The sequence below is a fragment of the Ranitomeya imitator genome, chromosome 1 (genome assembly GCF_032444005.1).
Source record: "Ranitomeya imitator isolate aRanImi1 chromosome 1, aRanImi1.pri, whole genome shotgun sequence".
NCBI classification, from domain to species: Eukaryota; Metazoa; Chordata; class Amphibia; order Anura; family Dendrobatidae; genus Ranitomeya; species Ranitomeya imitator.
In genome coordinates this window covers 963,925,735-963,947,116 of record NC_091282.1, presented here as the reverse complement: position 1 = coordinate 963,947,116, position 21,382 = coordinate 963,925,735, and the positions used below count along the sequence as shown (strand labels likewise).

Below are 21,382 nucleotides of genomic sequence, written 5' to 3'. Positions count from 1 at the left end.
CATAAAAAATGCTTTAAAAAGGCACAAAAGACTGCACCAAAACTGCATCAAAAACGCATCAAAAATGCACTAATAGTTGCATTAAAACCTGCATCAAAACCTGAATCAAAAACTGCATAAAAACGGCTTCAAAACTGCTTCAAAAACTGCATCATAACTGCTTCAAAAACTGTACCAAAACCGCACCAAAATCTGCATAACAACTGCACCAAAAACTGCATCAAAACTGCACTAAAACTGCATCAAAGACCACACCAAAAACTGCACCAAAACCTGCATTAAAAGCTGCATCATAACTGCACCAAAATCTGCATCAAAACTGCACCAAAACCGCATCAAAAACTGCACCAAAACTGCAAAATAAACTGCATCATAACTGTACCAAAAACTGCATCAAAACTGCATCAAACACCGCACCAAAAACTGCACTGAAGCTGCACAAAAAGCGGACAAAAAATTGCATCAAAACTGCACCAAAACTGCATCAAAAACTGCATCATAACTGCACCAAAAACTGCATAAAAACTGCAACAAAAGCTGCATCAAAAACCGCATCAAAAATCACACCACAAACTGCATCAAAACTGCACCAGTTTTTGATGCAGGTTTTAATGCCGTTTTTGGTGCCGTTTTGTGGGTTTTTGATGCAGTTTTGGTGCAGTTTTGATGCAGTTTTTGGTGCGGTTTTTTATGCAGTTTTGGTGCAGTTTTTGATGCAGTTATGATGCATTTTTGAAGTAGTTTTAGGCCATGTTTACACATTACAGATTTCCCTGCGGATTTTTCTGCACTAAAAACCGCAGCTCTTGGCAGGAAACGCAGGTGCGGTTTTTGGTGCGTTTTGGTGCGTTTTTTGATGCGGTTTTTAGTGCGGTTTTTAATGTGGTTTTTAATACAGTTTTCTCTGCAGATGGATGGTAATGAGGGGTTAATGGCACCTTGCTATTGTAAGGTGGCATTAAGCCCGGTTAATAATGGAGAGGCGTCAATAAGACGCCTATCCATTATTAATCCTATTAAAGGGTTAAAAAAACACAGACACTAGGAAAAAATATCTTAATGAAATAATGACACACACTTTTTGACAAAGCCTTTATTATACGCTCAATCCATCCTGAAGACCCTCGACCTGCAAAAGAAAGAAAAAAACAAACCAAATTCATACTCCCTGGCCCTGTCCGCAGAAATCCCATAACGAGGGTCCCACGACGATCTGCCATGGAGAACAGACACATCCGGAGATGTGTCTGCTCTCTACGGCTGCAGCAACACACTGACAGGAGCTCCGGCTCTTGTCGGTGTGTTACTGCGCATGCGCGAGCGAGTTTACCGGCGTTCATTGACCCCGGTACTCTCGCTGTACGGCAGTGCTTCCTTGGGAAAGTTCACACGCAGCTGTACTGCCGTAAACCGAGAAGCCGGCGCCATTGAACTCCGGAACAGTATGCGATACACTGCCAGGAGCTTCGCTCCTGGCAGTGTATCGCCAGAGAGCAGGCGATCGGCGTGGGACACTCTGTATTGGATTCTGCGGAGAGGGAGTATGGATTTGGTTTTTTTGGGGGGATTTTTTCCTAGGGGACCGAGGGCTTCGCGTACCAGTATGTGCTGTTGGTGAGTATATGCTCTATGTTATATGTACTGTGTGTCATATATGTTACGTGAATTGTATGTGTAGGTGTTTTGTGTTACTTACTATTGTGCTAAGTCGCCGGACACAGGGACAACTCTCCCATCCTAATACCGGATGGGAGTAGAAGTCCCATACGGCGACTTAGCACAATTAGGTGGCACTATCAACACACACACAGACACACACACAGACAGACGCACACACACAGAGACAGACGCACACACACATATACATACACATCTCCATGGTGACAGCCACACTCCACCCACGCACTTCCGCCCACGCACTTCCGCCCGCTTCCCCGCACTTCCGGCTGCAGCGGTTTCTACACCCAAAACCGCAGAAAACTCGCAGATATTTTTGCATCTGCGGGTTTTACTGCGGGTTTGACCCTTACAATGGAGGTCTATGGGTGCAGAACCGCTGCAGTTCTGCACAAAGAAGTGACATGCTCCTTTTTTTCTGCAGCAATTCCGCGCAGTTTTTTCTGGGATTTTCTGCAATGTGGGCACAGCGTTTTTTGTTTTCCATAGAGTAACATTGTACTGTACCCTGCATGGAAAACTGCTGTGAACCCGCAGCGGCAAAATCGCGGCGGTTCCACGGTAAAAACCGCATAGTGTGAACATGGCCTTAAAGCGGTTTTTGATGCAGTTATTATGCAGTTTTTGGTGTGGTTTATGATGGAGTTTTGATGCAATTTTTGTTGCAGTTATGATGCAGTTTTTGAAGCAGTTATTGATGCAGTTTTTGGTACAGTTTTGATGCAGTTTTGAAGCAGTTTTTGGTGGTTTTTGGTGCCAATTTGGTGCAGTTTTGATGCAGTTTTTGGTGCAGTTTTTGATGCAGTTTCTGGTGCAGTTTTTGATGCAGTTTTTGGTGCAGTGTTTGGTGCGGTTTTGATGCAGTTTTGATGCGTTTTTTTATGCAGTTTTGATGCAATTTTTGGTGCAGTTATGATGCAGTTTTTGAAGCAGTTTTTATGCAGTTTTGGTGTTGTTTTTAATGCAGTTTTTGGTGCGGTTTTTTATGCGATTTTTGGCACAGTTTTGATGCATTTTTTGGTGTGATTTTTGATGCAGTTTTTGGTGCAGTTATGATGCAGTTTTTGAAACAGTTTTGAAGCAGTTTTTGGGTATGTGCACACGTTGGGGGATTCTCTGCAGATCCGCAGCATTTTTTTAAAATTTACAGTACAATGTAAATTAATGAGAAAAAAATGCTGTGCACACTTTGCGGAAAATCCACTGTGGAAACGATGCGGTTTAAAGGAAGTAGCATGTCACTTCTTTTTTATGAATCTGCAGCATTTTTGTACCCATTCCATTATAGAAAACTGCAAGGGTAAAAAACGCAGCAAATCTGCAAGAAAACCGCAGCAAAAATGCACAAAAAATGCTGCGAAACCGCGACAAATCCACACGAGCGTTTTCTGCCAGGAGAGGCAGAATCCGCACCAGAAATTCCTAAGCCTAATCCGCAACGTGTGCACATAGCCTCAATGCCGTTTTGACGCAGTTTTTGGTGCAGTTTTTTGTGCTGTGTTGATACAGTATTTGATGCGGTTTTTGATGCAGTTTTGAGGCAGTTTTTGGTACAGTTATGATGCAGTTTTTGAAGCAGTTTTTTGAAGCAGTTTTTATGCAGTTTTGCTGCAGTTTTTGATGCGGTTTTTGGTGCAATTTTGATGCATTTTTGGTGCTTTCTATGCAGTTTTGATGCAGTTTTTGGTGCTGTTTTGATGCAGGTTTTGGTGCAGTTTTGATGCAGTTTTGAAGCGGTTTTTGGTGCAGTTTTTGATGCAGTTTTTGGAGCAGTTATGATGCATTGTTTGAAGCAGTTTTGAAGCCATTTTTAAATGCAGTTTTTGATGCAGTTTTTATGCAGTTTTTTGTGTGGTTTTTGATGCAGTTTTGATGCAGTTTTTGAAACAGTTTTGAAGCAGTTTTTATGCAGTTTTGTTGTAGTTTTTGATGCAGTTTTTGATGCGGTTTTTGGTGCAGTTTTGAAGCATTTTTGGTGCGGTTTTTGATGCAGTTTTGATGCAGTTTTAGTGCAGTTTTTGATATGTTTTTGATGCAGTTTTGGTGCAGTTGTGATGCAGTTTTTGGTGTGGCTTTTGGAAATAAATAAATAAATAAATGGAAAATGTGCATGATTTGAATGGAAACATGCATGAAAAAATGAATTTGGAGGCCAGATTCATCATTTCACATCTCAGTTTCACACGTTTTTTGCCGGATCCGTCGCTGTGCGTTTTTTCGCCGAACAGAAAAACCGCTCCTCTGTATGTGTTTTCCTTTCAGTAGAAAAAGCTTTTTTTGACGGATCCAGCAAAAAACGGATGAAACGTGGCCATCAGGTGCAATCCAACGCTAATACAACTCTATGAGAAAAAACGGATCCAGCAGAAAAAAATGGATCTTTTTTTCAAAACTCGCCGGATTGTGCCTGACGGCAAAAACCTGATGTGTGAAATTAGCCAGATAGACATATGGATAGAAACATCTATGTATCTATAGATATATCTATAGATAGATATATCCATAGATAGGCAGATGTTGATTAATGAACACAAAGAAAAATCGGGAAGAAAAATGGCGTGGGCTTCCGCACAATTTTCTGTGCCAGAGGGGGAAAGCCGATAGCCGAGGGCCAATATTTGTACCCTGGGAAGGGGGTAATACCATGGACATTGGCCCCTCGGCTACAAATACCAGTCCACAGCTGCCCCAGAAATGGCGCATCAGTAAGATGCACCAATTCTGGCACTTAGCCCCTCTCTTCCCACTTAGCACCTCTCTTCCCACTCCCGAGTAGCGGTGGGATATGGGGTAATAAGGGGTTAATGTCACCTTGCTATTGTAAGGTGATATTAAGCTGGGTTAATAATGGAGAGGCGTCAATAAGACGCCTATCCATTCTTAATCCTAGAATAGTGAAAGAGTTAAAAACAAAATAAAGACACAGCCAGTATTTTCTTATTCTTAATTTAACCATACTTACCATACTTCAGCACCTGCAAAAAACGTAAAATAATAAACCGTATACTGCCTGTCCAATGCAGTCCAATAAATAAGGAGTGTCCCATGACGATCTCCCCTATAGAACAGTGACATCTGGTGATGTCACTGCTCTATAGGACCTCCAGTGACACACTGACAGGAGACAATGGCTCCTGCAGTGCATCACTAAGAGTTTACTGTAGTTCACTTGTCTCACTTTATGACATTTGCTGCGTGGGAACTTTCTCACACAGCAATGCCAAAAGTGAGTCTAGGAACTATTTTTTTACAGTGGTGGAGGTATACAGTCCTGAAGGATACCTTCCTCCCCTCATTGTATTCCTGGAGCCCCTAGAGAGCGGTTGCATCACCTGATGCTGCTGCTCTCCACGGGAGATCGTCATGGGACACTCGTGGATTTCTGCGGATCAGGGAGTATATTGTTTATTTGATATTTTTATATTTTTTACAGGTGACACTGGCTTTGGGGAACAAAGTGACAAGTGATGGTGAGTATGTAATCTATGTTATATGTACTGTATGTTATGTATGTATTGTATGACTATATGTATGTAGTATGTATGTTGTATGTTCTGTCATATTTTGTATGTTGTATGTACTGTCATATGTTGTATGTTGTATGTACTGTCATAGTTTGTATGTTATATGTTCTGTCATATGTTGTATGTGGTATGTATTGTCATATGTTGTATGTTCTGTCATATATTGTATATTGTATGTACTTTCATATGTTGCATGCTGTATGTACTGTCATATGTTATATGTTGTATGTACTGTCATATGTTGTATGCTCTGTAAATTGTGGTATGTTCTGTCATATGTTGTATGTTGTATGTACTGTCATATGTTGTATGTTCTGTCATATGTTGTATGTTGCATGTACTGTCATATGTTATATGTTGTATGTTATGTCATATGTTGTATGTTCTGTTATATGTTGTATGTTGTATGCACTGTCATATGTTGTATGTACGGTCATATGGTGTATGTTGTATGTACTGTCATATTTTGTATGTTGTATGTAATGTCATATGTTGTATGTTCTGTCATATGTTGTATGTTGTATGTACTGTCATATGTTATATGTTGTATGTTGTATAGAACAGAACGTTGTATGTTCGTGTTTTTTTTTACATTCAACACATTAGCCAGATGATGGCACTACTACTGTCCCATCATTGGCTAATGTGTCAATCACTGTCACTGTAGCAGGCATAGCCCGATGGGACTTGTAGTTCCATCGGACGATGCCTGCACGCGCACACCCCCCCAAGGACCCCCCACAGCTCGGCACAGACTCACCACAGCCCGCTGCAGACCCCCGACAGCCCGGCACAGACCCCCGACAGCCCGGCACAGACCCCCACAGCCCGCTGCAGAGCCCCCCACAGCCCAGCACAGACCCCCATCAGCCCAGCACAGACTCCAGACAGCCCGGCACAGACCCCCCAAAGCCAACCGCAGACCCTTGACAGCCAGGCACAAACCCCACACAGCCCAGCACAGACCCCCTCACAGCCCGGCTCAGAACCCCGACAGCCCGCTGCAGACCCCCAGCAGCCCCGTGATCATCACAGACCCTCGCGATCGCAGCACACAGACACGCACTTCTTCCCTGCACACACGCAGTCTCTGCCCACACACTGCCCACACTCCGCCCATGCACTCTTCCCCCCTCCTGATCTGCAGCGTTTCTCACAGCAAAACCGCAGATATTTTTTAACCTACAGGGAAAGAAAGGGTCATTTTCATTCCGATATTTGTGTCCCATTGACTTACATTGGTTTCCGGTATCGGAATCGACAATATCCGATATTTTTGGGGTATCGGTCCGATCCCATCCGTTCCAATATTTCCCGATATCAAGAAGGCATCGCTCAACACTAATGAGGACCTCTAGTTGGTGCATTCGAGGGTGTATGGATGACCCTCCCGAATTTGTTTCTGACTTTGCACTGTGTTCAGAACCTTTATGAGTTTACAAGTACCACAAGTGTACTTCCTTATTTTTTTGAGGCTCTCCAGTTGGTGCTTTTAAACATGTATGAATGGCCCTCCTTATAATTTTTTTCTTGCTTTTCACTCTGTGCTGTGCCCTTTTGAGTGTGGAAACACAACTACACTTCCTTAATTTTTTTATGAGGCACACCAGTTGATGCCTTCAAGAGGGTATGGATGACCCTCCTTATCATTTTTTTTTTCATTTAAAATCCAATTTCTCTTGATTTTGAATGTTGTCAGCCCTTAAAGTGGAGAAAACGTGTGATTCCATTGTTCTCAGCAGCGATCGTGGAGTCACAGACGCTTCCAAGGGTCTTCCCTAAGCTGATCTCTCTTCCATTCAGCACTTTTTCCATTCATTTTAAAATTTTTACTGCCCCCTAGACCGGCTTGTTGGGTCTGCAAGAAACAAACTTGGATTTTCCATTGACACCCATTACATTTGTCACTCGAAACAAGCATCTGAGCTTTAGGAATTGTTTGGTTCGAGTAACACGCATTCGAGCATTTTAGTGCTCGCTCATCCCTAGTGCTAACACTTTTAGCCCTAATATATATATATACTACATGGTGGCCCGATTCTAACACATCGGGTATTCTAGAATATGTATTTATGTATGTATATAGCAGCCACATTGTATATAGCACAGGCCACGTAGTATATAGGAGCCATGTAGTATATAGCAGACAAATACTATGTGGTCTGTTGTGAATTCTGCTCTTGGGTTCCCTCCAGTGGTTGTTGGTGGGAATGCAGTTGTCTCTGACTCGCAGTCCTGGCCAGGTGTATTGGATAATTACAATTCTGACTGGGATATTTAGGTGTGCAGGATCCTTTAGCCCTTGCCAGTTGTCAATGTTTCTCTGGAAGTGTTGGATCTCTGCCTGGCCTCTCCTGCTTATCTGCCAGTTCAGCAAAGATAAGTGTCTGTTTCTTTTCCTGTGGCACACATGCAGTGTGCTCATTTTCAGTACTGTTCGTTTGTTTTTCTTTTGTCCAGATTAGACTGCGTCTGTGTTTTCTCAGTCTGGTTAGTTTCACTGGAGTTGCAGATATACGCTCCTACATCTTAGTTAGATGTAGGAAGTTTTTTGTATATTATGCTGTGGATTTTTTGAAGGGTTTTAATACTGACCGCACATAACTCTGTCCTATCCTGTCCTATCTAGCTAGAGTGGCCTCCTGTGCTAAATCCTGTTTTTTCTGCCTGTGTATGTTTTTTCCTCTCCGACTCACCGCCAATATTTGTGGGGGGCTGTCTATCCTTTGGGGATTTATTCTGAGGCAAGACAGTATTCCGATTTCCATCTTTAGGGGTATTTAGTCCTCCGGCTGTGACGAGGTGTCTAGATGTGTTAGGTACACTCCACGGCTACTTCTAGTTGCGGTGTTAAGTTCAGGTTTGCGGTCAGTACAGTGGCCACTTTCTCCAGTGAAAGTTCTCATGCAGCTCCAAGGTCACCGGATCATAACAGTGGTCTGTGCTATATACTATGTGGCTGCTATATACATACATATTGTAGAATACCCAATGCGTTAATACAGGCCATGCAATATATAACAGTGGCCACGCAGTATATAACACAGCCACGTACTATATAACACAGCCCACGAAATATATAGCAGCCATGCAGTATATAACACAGGCAATGTAGTATATAACACAGGCCACGCAGTATATAACACTGGCCATGTAATATATAGCACAGCCCATGCAGTATATAGCTGCCACGTAGTATATAACACTGCCCATGCAGTATATAGCTGCCACGTAGTATATAACACTGCCCATGCAGTATACAACAGTGGCCACGTAATATATAGCACAGCCCATGCAGTATATAGCACAGCCCACAGAGTATATCACACAGCCCACATAGTATATAACACTGCCTATGTAGTATATAGCAGCCAAGAGGTATCTAACACAGCCCACGTAGGAGGGTGAGAATAGCAGGTTTTTGTTTTTTTATTATTTTTAACCTAACTTTTTTTTACTATTGATGTCACATAGAAAGCATCAATAGTAAAAAGTTGGGGACACACAGGGTTAATAGCAGCGGTTAAGGAGTGCATAATGCGGGGAACGTAAGATGGCAACAGGTGCGTGCGGCTCGGTGGACTACGGAGGGTGAGAATAGCAGGTTTTTTTGTTTTTTTACTATTTTTAACATTACATTAGAGAATACCAAGAGTTTGCAAAGCAGTCATCAAAGCAAAAGGTGGCTACTTTGAAGAACTTAGAATATAAGACATATTTCAGTTGTTTCACACTTTTTGTTAAGTATATATTTCCACATGTGTTAATTCATAGTTTTGATGCCTTCAGTGTGAATGTACAATTTTCATCGTCATGAAAATACAGAAAAATCTTTAAATGAGAAGGTGTATCCAAACCTTTGGTCTGTACTGTATATATATATATATATATATATATATATATATGTGTGTATGTATGTATAATAAGAACTATATGTATAAATCTTACATTTGGTTGTTAGTTTGCAAAGGCACTCACCTGTGTGAAAAAACTTCCCTGAAAATCCAAGATTGAAGGTGAAATTTGCAACCTGAGTGCGGAGTAATTTTTGCGTGTCGAGTAGCGCCTAAAATACATAAAAGAATAAAGAAAGATAATATATAAAACTGTTCAAAAATGTAAGTTTTGCTTTGCATTGTCAAAAATCTATGACAAAAAAATTGAAAAAAAACCCAATATAAACTATTATTTTAAATGAAAAACAGATTTGAAAAAATGCCCAATTCTGAGATTAGAGTTTATATGTGTATTGTGAGATGACTTTGGATCCAATATCATGCTTCTCAGGACAACATCATTAGGCAATATTTTACAGCATGGATCATCAATTCCTCCTGTATTTGACAAATCATCAGCAGATTTGGTATTCAGCACCATCTCTATGCTGGCAACAAGGAATTATACAAATCTTCTCCTGAAATGACTCCCACATTACTACAAAACCCCAGTGATTTTTTTTTGTTGTTGCCTGATCTGAACCTTTCCAAAGCTAGACTACTGTTTCCTCCCTTTACTAACCTACAGTACCTAAACTCAATACTGTCCTTTTTCTATGTGTGGTACTAGCATGCTCACTGATTTGCGGTTATATTTGACTCAAAATTTTTAAATCACTCCGTAAATCCAAGTACTTGGTTGCTCATGTCACTTACATCTCAAAAATATCTAAGATTCCGACTCTTACTTTCACTTCTATTCATTCCACTACAATCGAACCTAAATGCATCAGCGAGGCTTATATTTCTGTACAGCTATTACACAGATGCATCCACACTGTGACAGTATATAGATGACCACAGCACTATTATGTAACACTGTCAGTTTGACCCAATGGTTCACACCATGTTCAGCACTTCCTAGCTGATCCAGGGCTTAAAGCACAATCTGATGTCTTTTCAATTGGACAATAGGCACACTGTGGATGGTCTAATGTAGAATGAAAAGTTTGTGAACCATTATTGCTGGATTACATTTTAAATCATTTATTTCATTTCATCTTCTCTGAGTGCCAAGTTTTCTTACATTCGACACTGTGACAGTCAATGCACTAGTTGCCCCTCCACTATAGAATATAACATAAAGGTATCACACCCACCCACAAAGCTCTCCACAGTTCTGCTCTGCCCTCAATTTCCTCCAGGGGCGGATTATCAGAAGGTCAACATGGGCGGTAGCCCAGGGCCCAGTGGTCTGGGGGGGCGCTGGGCTACCGCACAGATTGACCCTCCGCTAATGGTCTGTGACTGCCCACCGGGCGGCGTTTGTGTGCCCCCGGACCCGGTGGGCAGAGAGAGGGGGCCCGCATCGGGCCCCTTCTCATCTGCTCACCGGGCCCCTTCCGGCGCTGCGGCGGTTTCCTATTGTCAATAGTTAACAACAACAGCCGCTAGCCAATTGGAGGCTGGCAGCTGAAGTCGGCCGCAGCGCACACGTCGCCGGCATCTGACGTCATTGTCAGTCGCCGGCGAGTGTGCGCTGCTGCAGGGAGCTCACCGCCTGGAGTGCGGACAGGTGAGGAGACTGCTTGTTTTTTTTTTTTTTTTTTTTTTTATCAGTTATCAGTTATCGGTGGAAACACTGGGGGGCAATGCTGGAGGACACACTGGGGGGCAATGCTGGAGGACACACTGGGGGGCAATGCTGGAGGGCACACTGGGGGCAATGCTGGAGGACACACTGGTGGGCAATGCTGGAGGACACACTGGGGGGCAATGCTGGAGACACTGGAGAAGATTGGAGGACACACTGGGGGCAATGCTGGAGACAGTGGGGCAGATTGGAGGACACACTAAGGGCAATGCTGGAGACACTGGGGGGCAATGCTGGAGGACACACTGGGGGGCAATGCTGGAGGACACACTGGGGGGCAATGCTGGAGGACACACTGGGGGGCAATGCTGGAGGACACACTGGGGGGCAATGCTGGAGGACACACTGGGGGGCAATGCTGGAGGACACACTGGGGGCAATGCTGGAGACAGTGGGGTAGATTGGAGGACACATTAAGGGCAATGCTGGAGACACTGGGGCAGATTGGAGGACACACTGGGGGCAATGCTGGAGACAGTGGGGCAGATTGGAGGACACTGGGGGGCAATGCTGGAGACACTGGGGCAGATTGGAGGACACACTGGGGGCAATGCTGGAGACAGTGGGGCAGATTGGAGGACACACTGGGGGGCAATGCTGGAGACACTGGGGCAGATTGGAGGACACACTGGGGGCAATGCTGGAGACAGTGGGGCAGATTGGAGGACACAGTGGGGGGCAATGCTGGAGACACTGGGGCAGATTGGAGGACACACTGGGGGCAATGCTGGAGACACTGGGGCAGATTGGAGGACACACTAAGGGCAATGCTGGAGACACTGGGGCAGATTGGAGGACACACTGGGGGCAATGCTGGAGACAGTGGGGCAGATTGGAGGACACACTGGGGGGCAATGCTGGAGACACTGGGGCAGATTGGAGGACACACTGGGGGCAATGCTGGAGACAGTGGGGCAAATTGGAGGACACACTGGGGGCAATGCTGGAGACAGTGGGGCAGATTGGAGGACACACTGGGGGCAATGCTGGAGACAGTGGGGCAGATTGGAGGACACACTAAGGGCAATGCTGGAGACACTGGGGCAGATTGGAGGACACACTGGGGCAATGCTGGAGACACTGGGGCAGATTGGAGGACACACTAAGGGCAATGCTGGAGACACTGGGGCAGATTGGAGGACACACTGGGGGCAATGCTGGAGACAGTGGGGCAGATTGGAGTACACACTGGGGGGCAATGCTGGAGACACTGGGGCAGATTGGAGGACACACTGGGGGCAATGCTGGAGACAGTGGGGCAATGCTGGAGACAGTGGGGCAATGCTGGAGACAGTGGGGCAGATTGCTGGAGGACACACTGGGGGGCAATGCTGGAGACAGTGGGGCAGATTGCTGGAGACAGTGGGGCAGATTGCTGGAGACACTGGGGCAGATGATTGCTGGACACACAGGGGCAATGCTGGAGACACTGGGGCAGATGATTGCTGGACACACTGGGGCAATGCTGGAGACACTGGGCCAGATTGCTGGACACACTGGTGGTAATATGCTGGACACACTGTCTGGGGGCAATATGCTGGACATACTGGGGCAGATTGCTGGAGACACTGGGGGTAATAAGCTGGACACACTGGGGGTAATATGCTGGACACACTGGGGGCAGGACTGGAGGCATGGGCAGAATGGAGACACGGGCATGATTGGAGACATGGGGCAGGATTGGATCATGGGGCAGGATGGATACGATGGAGACAGATGGGGCAGGATGGGGAGATCACATGGTGTAGAATGGATACTCATGAGTGCAGGCTGGGAGAACATATGGCTGGAGCCAGGAATGAGATAAACGGGGCCAGAGTGGGGAATATTATTACCATAGGGGCTAATTAAGGGATATTATTACTGCAGTGATGTATTTATTTTATTTTTTGAGTATACAGTTCTAAATGGGGGGGCGGTCCTGTTACTGTGCAGAGTGACACTATATCGCCTTTTTATCTTCATGTGGTGTAATGTAGAAGTTGTGAAAAATTAACCCCTTCATGACCCAGCCTATTTTGACCTTAAAGACCTTGCCGTTTTTTGCAATTCTGACCAGTGTCCCTTTATGAGGTAATAACTCAGGAACGCTTCAACGGATCCTAGCGGTTCTGAGACTGTTTTTTCGTGACATATTGGGCTTCATGTTAGTGGTAAATTTAGGTCAATAAATTATGCGTTTATTTGTGATAAAAACGGAAATTTGGCGAAAATTTTGAAAATTTCGCAATTTTCACATTTTGAATTTTTATTCTGTTAAACCAGAGAGTTATGTGACACAAAATAGTTAATAAATAACATTTCCCACATGTTTACTTTACATCAGTTTTGGAAACAACATTTTTTTTTGCTAGGAAGTTATAAGGGTTAAAATTTGACCAGCGATTTCTCATTTTTACAACGAAATTTACAAAACCATTTTTTTAGGGACCACCTCACATTTGAAGTCAGTTTGAGGGGTGTATATGGCTGAAAATACCCAAAAGTGACACCATTCTAAAAACTACACCCCTCAAGGTACTCAAAACCACATTCCAGAAGTTTATTGACCCTTCAGGTGCTTCACAGCAGCAGAAGCAACATGGAAGGAAAAAATGAACATTTAACTTTTTAGTCACAAAAATTATCTTTTAGCAACAATTTTTTTATTTTCCCAATGGTAAAAGGAGAAACTGAACCACGTACGTTGTTGTCCAATTTATCCTGAGTACGCTGATACCTCATATGTGGGGGTAAACCACTGTTTGGGCGCACGGCAGGGCTTGGAAGGGAAGGAGCGCCATTTGACTTTTTGAATCAAAAATTGGCTCCACTCTTTAGCGGACACCATGTCACATTTGGAGAGCCCCCGTGTGCCTAAAAATTGGAGCTCCCCCACAATTGACCCCATTTTGGAAACTAGACGCCCCAGGGAACTTATCTAGATGCATAGTGAGCACTTTGAACCCCCAGGTGCTTCACAAATTGATCCGTAAAAATGAAAAAGTACTTTTTTTTCACAAAAAAATTCTTTTAGCCTCAATTTTTTCATTTTCACATGGGCAACAGGATAAAATGGATCCTAAAATTTGTTGGGCAATTTCTCCTGAGTACACTGATACCTCATATGTGGGGGTAAACCACTGTTTGGGCACTCGGCAGGGCTCGGAAGGGAAGGCGCGCCATTTGACTTTTTGAATGGAAAATTAGCTCCAATTGTTAGCGGACACCATGTCGCGTTTGGAAAGCTCCTGTGTGCCTAAACATTGGCGCTCCCCCACAAGTGACCCCATTTTGGAAACTAGACCCCCCAAGGAACTTATTTAGATGCCTAGTGAGCACTTTAAACCCTCAGGTGCTTCACAAATTGATCTGTAAAAATGAAAAAGTACTTTTTTTTCACAAAAAAATTCTTTTCGCCTCAATTTTTTCATTATCACATGGGCAATAGGATAAAATGGATCATAAAATTTGTTAGGCAATTTCTCCCGAGTACGCCGATACCTCATATGTGGGGGTAAACCACTGTTTGGGCACTCGGCAGGGCTCGGAAGGGAAGGCGCGCCATTTGACTTTTTGAATGGAAAATTAGCTCCAATTGTTAGCGGACACCATGTCGCGTTTGGAGAGCCCCTGTGTGCCTAAACATTGGAGCTCCCCCACAAGTAACCCCATTTTGGAAACTAGACCCCCCAAGGAACTTATCTAGATGCATATTGAGCACTTTAAACCCCCAGGTGCTTCACAGAAGTTTATAACGCAGAGCCATGAAAATAAAAAATAATTTTTATTTCCTCAAAAATGATTTTTTAGCCTGGAATTTCCTATTTTGCCAAGGGTAATAGGAGAAATTGGACCACAAATGTTGTTGTCCAGTTTGTCCTGAGTACGCTGATACCCCATATGTGGGGGTAAACCACTGTTTGGGCGCACGGCAGGGCTCGGAAGGGAAGGCACGCCATTTGGCTTTTTAAATGGAAAATTAGCTCCAATCATTAGCGGACACCATGTCACGTTTGGAGAGCCCCTGTGTGCCTAAACATTGGAGATCCCCCAGAAATGACCCCATTTTGGAAACTAGTCCACCAAAGGAACTAATCTAGATGTGTGGTGAGGACTTTGAACCCCCAAGTGCTTCACAGAAGTTTATAACGCAGAGCCATGAAAATAAAAAAAAAATTATTTTCTCAAAAATGTTTTAGCCTGCAATTTTTTATTTTCCCAAGGGTATCAGGAGAAATTTGACCCCAAAAGTTGTTGTCCAGTTTCTCCTGAGTACGCTGATACCCCATATGTGGGGGTAAACCACTGTTTGGGCACATGCCGGGCCTCGGAAGTGAAGTAGTGACGTTTTGAAATGCAGACTTTGATGGAATGCTCTGTGGGCGTCACGTTGCGTTTGCAGAGCCCCTGATGTGGCTTAACAGTAGAAACCCCCCACAAGTGACCCCATTTTGGAAACTAGACCCCGAAAGGAACTTATCTAGATGTGTGGTGAGCACTTTGAACCCCCAAGTGCTTCACAGAAGTTTATAATGCAGAGCCGTGAAAATAATAAATACGTTTTCTTTCCTCAAAAATAATTATTTAGCCCAGAATTTTTTAATTTTCCCAAGGGTAACAGGAGAAATTTGACCCCAATATTTGTTGTCCAGTTTCTCCTGAGTACGGTGATACCCCATATGTGGGGGTAAACTACTGTTTGGGCACATGCCGGGGCTCGGAATTGAAGTAGTGACGTTTTGAAATGCAGACTTTGATGGAATGCTCTGCGGGCGTCACGTTGCGTTTGCAGAGCCCCTGATGTGGCCAAACAGTAGAAACCCCCCACAAGTGACCCCATTTTGGAAACTAGACCCCGAAAGAAACTTATCTAGATGTGTGGTGAGCACTTTGAACCCCCAAGTGCTTCATAGAAGTATATAATGCAGAGCCGTGAAAATAATAAATACGTTTTCTTTCCTCAAAAATAATTATTTAGCCCAGAATTTTTTATTTTCCCAAGGGTTACAGGAGAAATTGGACCCCAAACATTGTTGTTCAGTTTCTCCTGAGTACGCTGATACCCCATGTGTGGGGGTAAACCACTGTTTGGGCACACGTCGGGGCTCAGAAGGGAAGTAGTGACTTTTGAAATGCAGACTTTGATGGAATGGTCTGCGGGCGTCACGTTGCGTTTGCAGAGCCCCTGGTGTGCCTAAACAGTAGAAACCCCCCACAAGTGACCCCATTTTAGAAACTAGACCCCCCAAGGAACTTATCTAGATATGTGGTGAGCACTTTGAACCCCCAAGTGCTTCACAGACGTTTACAACGTAGAGCTGTGAAAATAATAAATCATTTTTCTTTCCTCAAAAATGATGTTTTAGCAAGCATTTTTTTATTTTCACAAGGGTAACAGGAGAAATTGGACCCCAGTAATTGTTGCGCAGTTTATCCTGAGTATGCTGGTACCCCATATGTGGGGGTAAACCACTGTTTGGGCACACGTCAGGGCTCGGAATTGAGGGAGCACCATTTGACTTTTTGAATACGAGATTGGCTGGAATCAATGGTGGCGCCATGTTGTGTTTGGAGACCCCTGATGTGCCTAAACAGTGGTAACCCCTCAATTCTACCTCCAACACTAACCCCAACACACCCCTAACCCTAATCCCAACTGTTGCCATAACCCTAATCACAACCCTAACCCCAACACACCCCTAACCACAACCCTAACCCCAACACACCCCTAACCCTAACCACAACCCTAATTCCAACTGTAGCCATAACCCTAATCACAACCCTAACCACAACACACCCCTAACCACAACCCTAATTCCAACCCTAACCCTAAGGTTATGTGCCCACGTTGCGGATTCGTGTGAGATTTTTCAGCATCATTTTTGAAAAATCCGCGGGTAAAAGGCACTGCATTTTACATGCGGATTTTCCGCGGATTTCCAGTGTTTTTTGTGCGGATTTCACCTGCGGATTCCTATTGAGGAACAGGTGTAAAACGCTGCGGAATCCGCACAAAGAATTGACATGCTGCGGAAAATATAACGCAGCGTTTCCACGTGGTATTTTCCGCACCATGGGCACAGCGGATTTGGTTTCCATATGTTTACATGGTACTGTACACCTGATGGAACACTGCTGCGAATCTGCAGCGGCCAATTCACTGCGGATCCGCAGCCAAATCCGCACTGTGTGCACATGGCCTAATTCTAAAGGTATGTGCACACGCTGCGGAAAACGCTGCGGATCCGCAGCAGTTTCCCATGAGTTTACAGTTCAATGTAAACCTATGGGAAACAAAAATCGCTGTACACATGCTGCGGAAAAACTGCACGGAAACGCAGCGGTTTACATTCCGCAGCATGTCACTTCTTTGTGCGGATTCCGCAGCGGTTTTACAACTACTCAAATAGAAAATCGCAGTTGTAAAACCGCAGTGAAATGCGCAGAAAAAACGCGGTAAATCCGCCATAAATCCGCAGCGGTTTAGCACTGCGGATTTATCAAATCAGCAGCGGAAAAATCCGCAGAGGACCAGAATACGTGTGCACATACCGAAACCCTAACCCTACCCCTAACCCTAGCCCTAACCCTACCCCTATCCCTAACCCTACCCCTAACCCTACCCCTAACCCTAGCCCTAACCCTAGCCCTAACCCTAGCCCTAACCCTAGCCCTAACCCTACCCCTAACCCTAACCCTACCCCTAACCCTACCCCTAGTAATATTTCACCCGTTATAATAGGTGAAATATTACAAATCGCTCTGATTGGCAGTTTCACTTTCAACAGCCAATCAGAGCGATCGTAGCCACGAGGGGGTGAAGCCACCCCCCTGGGCTAAACTACCACTCCCCCTGTCCCTGCAGATTGGGTGAATTGGGAGTTAACCCTTTCACCCGGCCTGCAGGGACGCGATCTTTCCATGACGCCACATAGGCGTCATGGGTCGGATTGGCACCGACTTTCATGACGCCTACGTGGCGTCAAAGGTCAGGAAGGGGTTAAGTAATGTGTTCTGCAAGCGGAGCTCGAGATAACTGTGTTATTTCCTGCAGAAACGAGTCCTGGCTGGAAGAAATGATGGCGGTCTGTGCTGGATGAAAGATGAAGGACTTCACCTAGAGACGTCACTGGTGAGTCAGTGTTACCTATACACTGACACTATACACTGTATACTATATACAAAGGTCCTGTGTACAATGTCACCAGTGATCACTGTATTACCTATACATTATATACAGAGCTCCTGTTTATAATACCACCAGTGATCTCTGTATTACCTCTACACAGACACTGCATACTAATTACAGATCTCCTGTGAATACTGGCACTTATGGTGATAGTATTGTGTTTTTTTTTTTTTTTCATTACTGATCAGTATTGTATCATTCAGTCACTATGTGGTGGTAATATGTGGTCTGGAAATGGTGTTGTGGTATTTGTCCCTTGTATGTGCTATTTGGTCACCAAGTGGTAATATGTGGTCTTGACATGGTGCGGTGGTATTTGTTCCTTGTATGTGATATTATTCGATCACTGTGGTTGTAATTTGTGGTCTGGTCATGGTGCGGTGGTATTTGTTCCTTGTATGTGATATTATTGGTCAAGATATACCTAAATTGTATTGCAGATTTTAACAAATATTTAATAGGTTACAGTAGAGTAGGGCCCGGCCATTTTTCTGGAATAATCTGGTTCGGGTATATCATGACCCCCGTCTCATGACCCCCGTCTCATGACCCCCGTCTCATGACCCCCGTCACATGACCCCCGTCACATGACCCCGTCACATGACCGGGGGGGCCACAGTGTGTGAACAGCCCGGGGCCCTGGCTACCCTTAATCCACCCCTGATTTCCTCTATAATATTTCCTATGCTTTCTGTTTCTGCTTATGATCTAAGACTAACATCTTCCAAAGCTTCGGAATGATGACAGTAGGCAAGCAGCTTGGTGAGAAGGCAACAACTGTTGGCGCAATTATTATGAAATGGAAGAAATGCAAGATGTCTGTCAATCTTCCTCGGTCTGGGGCTCTATGCAAGCTCTCAACTCGTAGGGTAATATTGATCGTGAGAAAGGTCAGGAATCAGCCAAAACTGCAATGAAGGACATGGTCAATGACCAGAAGAGAGCTAGGACCACAGTCTCAAACATTACGGTTTGTAACAAACTATGCCGTCTTGGATTAAAATCAGGCAGTGCAAGCAAGGTACCCTTACTCAAGCCAGCACATGTCCAAACCTGTTTGAAGTTCACTAATGTCAATCTGGATGATCCAGAGGAGGCCTTTGAGATGGTCATATGGTCAGATGAGACTTTTTGGTATAACTACACTTGCCATGTATGAAGAAAGAAGAAGGATGAGTAGAACCTCAAGATAACCATTTTGATTATGAATTATGGTGGGTGAAACATCATACTTTGAGGGTGCTTTTCTGTAAAAGGCCTAGGATGATTGCAACATATTGAAGGTAGGATGGATGGGGTCATGTATTGCGAGATTTTGGCCAACAACCTCCTTCCCTCAGTAAGAGCATTAAATATGGGTCATGCTGGGTTTTCCAGCATGATAATGACCAGGAGCACACAGCCATGGCAATTAAGTAGTGACTAAATAAGAAGCATTTCAAGGTTTGGGAGTGGCCTTGCCAGTCACCAGACATGAACCCAATAGAAAACCTTTGGAGTTAGTTGAAACTCAATGTTGTCCAGTTCCAGCCCTGAAAGCTGAAAGATCTGGAAAAGATCTATATGGAGGAGTGGGCCAAAATCCCTGCTGCAGTGTGTGCAAACTTGGTCAAAAGCTACAGGAAACATCTGATTTCTGTAATTGCAAAGTTTTTCTATTTAATCAAACACATATTTCATGCAATAACATGCAAATTAATTAAGTAAAAATCGTACAATTTGATTTTCTATTTTTTTTAAGATTCTCTTTCAGTTGAAGTGTATACATGATAAAAATTACAGACCTGTCCAATTTTTGCAGGTAGGAAAACTTGCAAAGTTGGCAGTGTATCAAATACTCTTTTCCTCGCTCTCGCTCTCTATACAGTGAGGCAAAAAAGTATTTAGTCAGTCAGCAATAGTGCAAGTTCCACCACTTAAAAAGATGAGAGGCATCTGTAATTTACATCATAGGTAGACCTCAACTATGGGAGACAAACTGAGGAAAAAAAATCCAGAAAATCACATTGTCTGTTTTTTTAACAATTTATTTGCATATTATGGTGGAAAATAAGTATTTGGTCAGAAACAAAATTTCATCTCAATACTTTGTAATATATCCTTTGTTGGCAATGACAGAGGTCAAACGTTTTCTGTAAGTCTTCACAAGGTTGCCACACACTGTTGTTGGTATGTTGGCCCATTCCTCCATGCAGATCTCCTCTAGAGCAGTGATGTTTTTGGCTTTTCGCTTGGCAACACGGACTTTCAACTCCCTCCAAAGGTTTTCTATAGGGTTGAGATCTGGAGACTGGCTAGGCCACTCCAGGACCTTGAAATGCTTCTTACGAAGCCACTCCTTCGTTGCCCTGGCGGTGTGCTTTGGATCATTGTCATGTTGAAAGACCCAGCCACGTTTCATCTTCAATGCCCTTGCTGATGGAAGGAGGTTTGCACTCAAAATCTCACGATACATGGCCCCATTCATTCTTTCATGTACCCGGATCAGTCGTCCTGGCCCCTTTGCAGAGAAACAGCCCCAAAGCATGATGTTTCCACCACCATGCTTTACAGTAGGTATGGTGTTTGATGGATGCAAGTCAGTATTCTTTTTCCTCCAAACACGACAAGTTGTGTTTCTACCAAACAGTTCCAGTTTGGTTTCATCAGACCATAGGACATTCTCCCAAAACTCCTCTGGATCATCCAAATGCTCTCTAGCAAACTTCAGACGGGCCCGGACATGTACTGGCTTAAGCAGTGGGACACGTCTGGCACTGCAGGATCTGAGTCCATGGTGGCGTAGTGTGTTACTTATGGTAGGCCTTGTTACATTGGTCCCAGCTCTCTGCAGTTCATTCACTAGGTCCCCCTGCGTGGTTCTGGGATTTTTGCTCACCGTTCTTGTGATCATTCTGACCCCACGGGGTGGGATTTTGCGTGGAGCCCCAGATCGAGGGAGATTATCAGTAGTCTTGTATGTCTTCCATTTTCTAATTATTGCTCCCACTGTTGATTTCTTCACTCCAAGCTGGTTGGCTATTGCAGATTCAGTCTTCCCAGCCTGGTGCAGTGCTACAATTTTGTTTCTGGTGTCCTTTAACAGCTCTTTGGCCTTCACCATAGTAGAGTTTGGAGTCAGACTGTTTGAGGGTGTGCACAGGTGTCTTTTTATACTGATAACAAGTTTAAACAGGCCATTACTACAGGTAATGAGTGGAGGAAAGAGGAGACTCTTAAAGAAGAAGTTACAGGTCTGTGAGAGCCAGAAATCTTGATTGTTTGTTTCTGACCAAATACTTATTTTCCACCATAATATGCAAATAAATTGTTAAAAAAAACAGACAATGTGATTTTCTGGATTTTTTTTTTCTCAGTTTGTCTCCCATAGTTGAGGTCTACCTATGATGTAAATTACAGACGCCTCTCATCTTATTAAGTG

The 21,382-nt window shown here is 44.1% G+C and overlaps 1 protein-coding gene across 1 annotated transcript in view; it reads right to left on the bottom strand.

Annotated features, from left to right (window-relative positions):
- LOC138656667 (bifunctional heparan sulfate N-deacetylase/N-sulfotransferase 4-like) overlaps positions 1–21,382 on the bottom strand; it is a 1,389,166-nt gene that overhangs the window by 925,173 nt on the left and 442,611 nt on the right. The window contains exon 3 of the mRNA XM_069743763.1: positions 9,180–9,267. Within this exon, the coding sequence (XP_069599864.1) occupies positions 9,180–9,267 (88 nt within the window). The remainder of the gene's footprint in view (positions 1–9,179; positions 9,268–21,382) is intronic.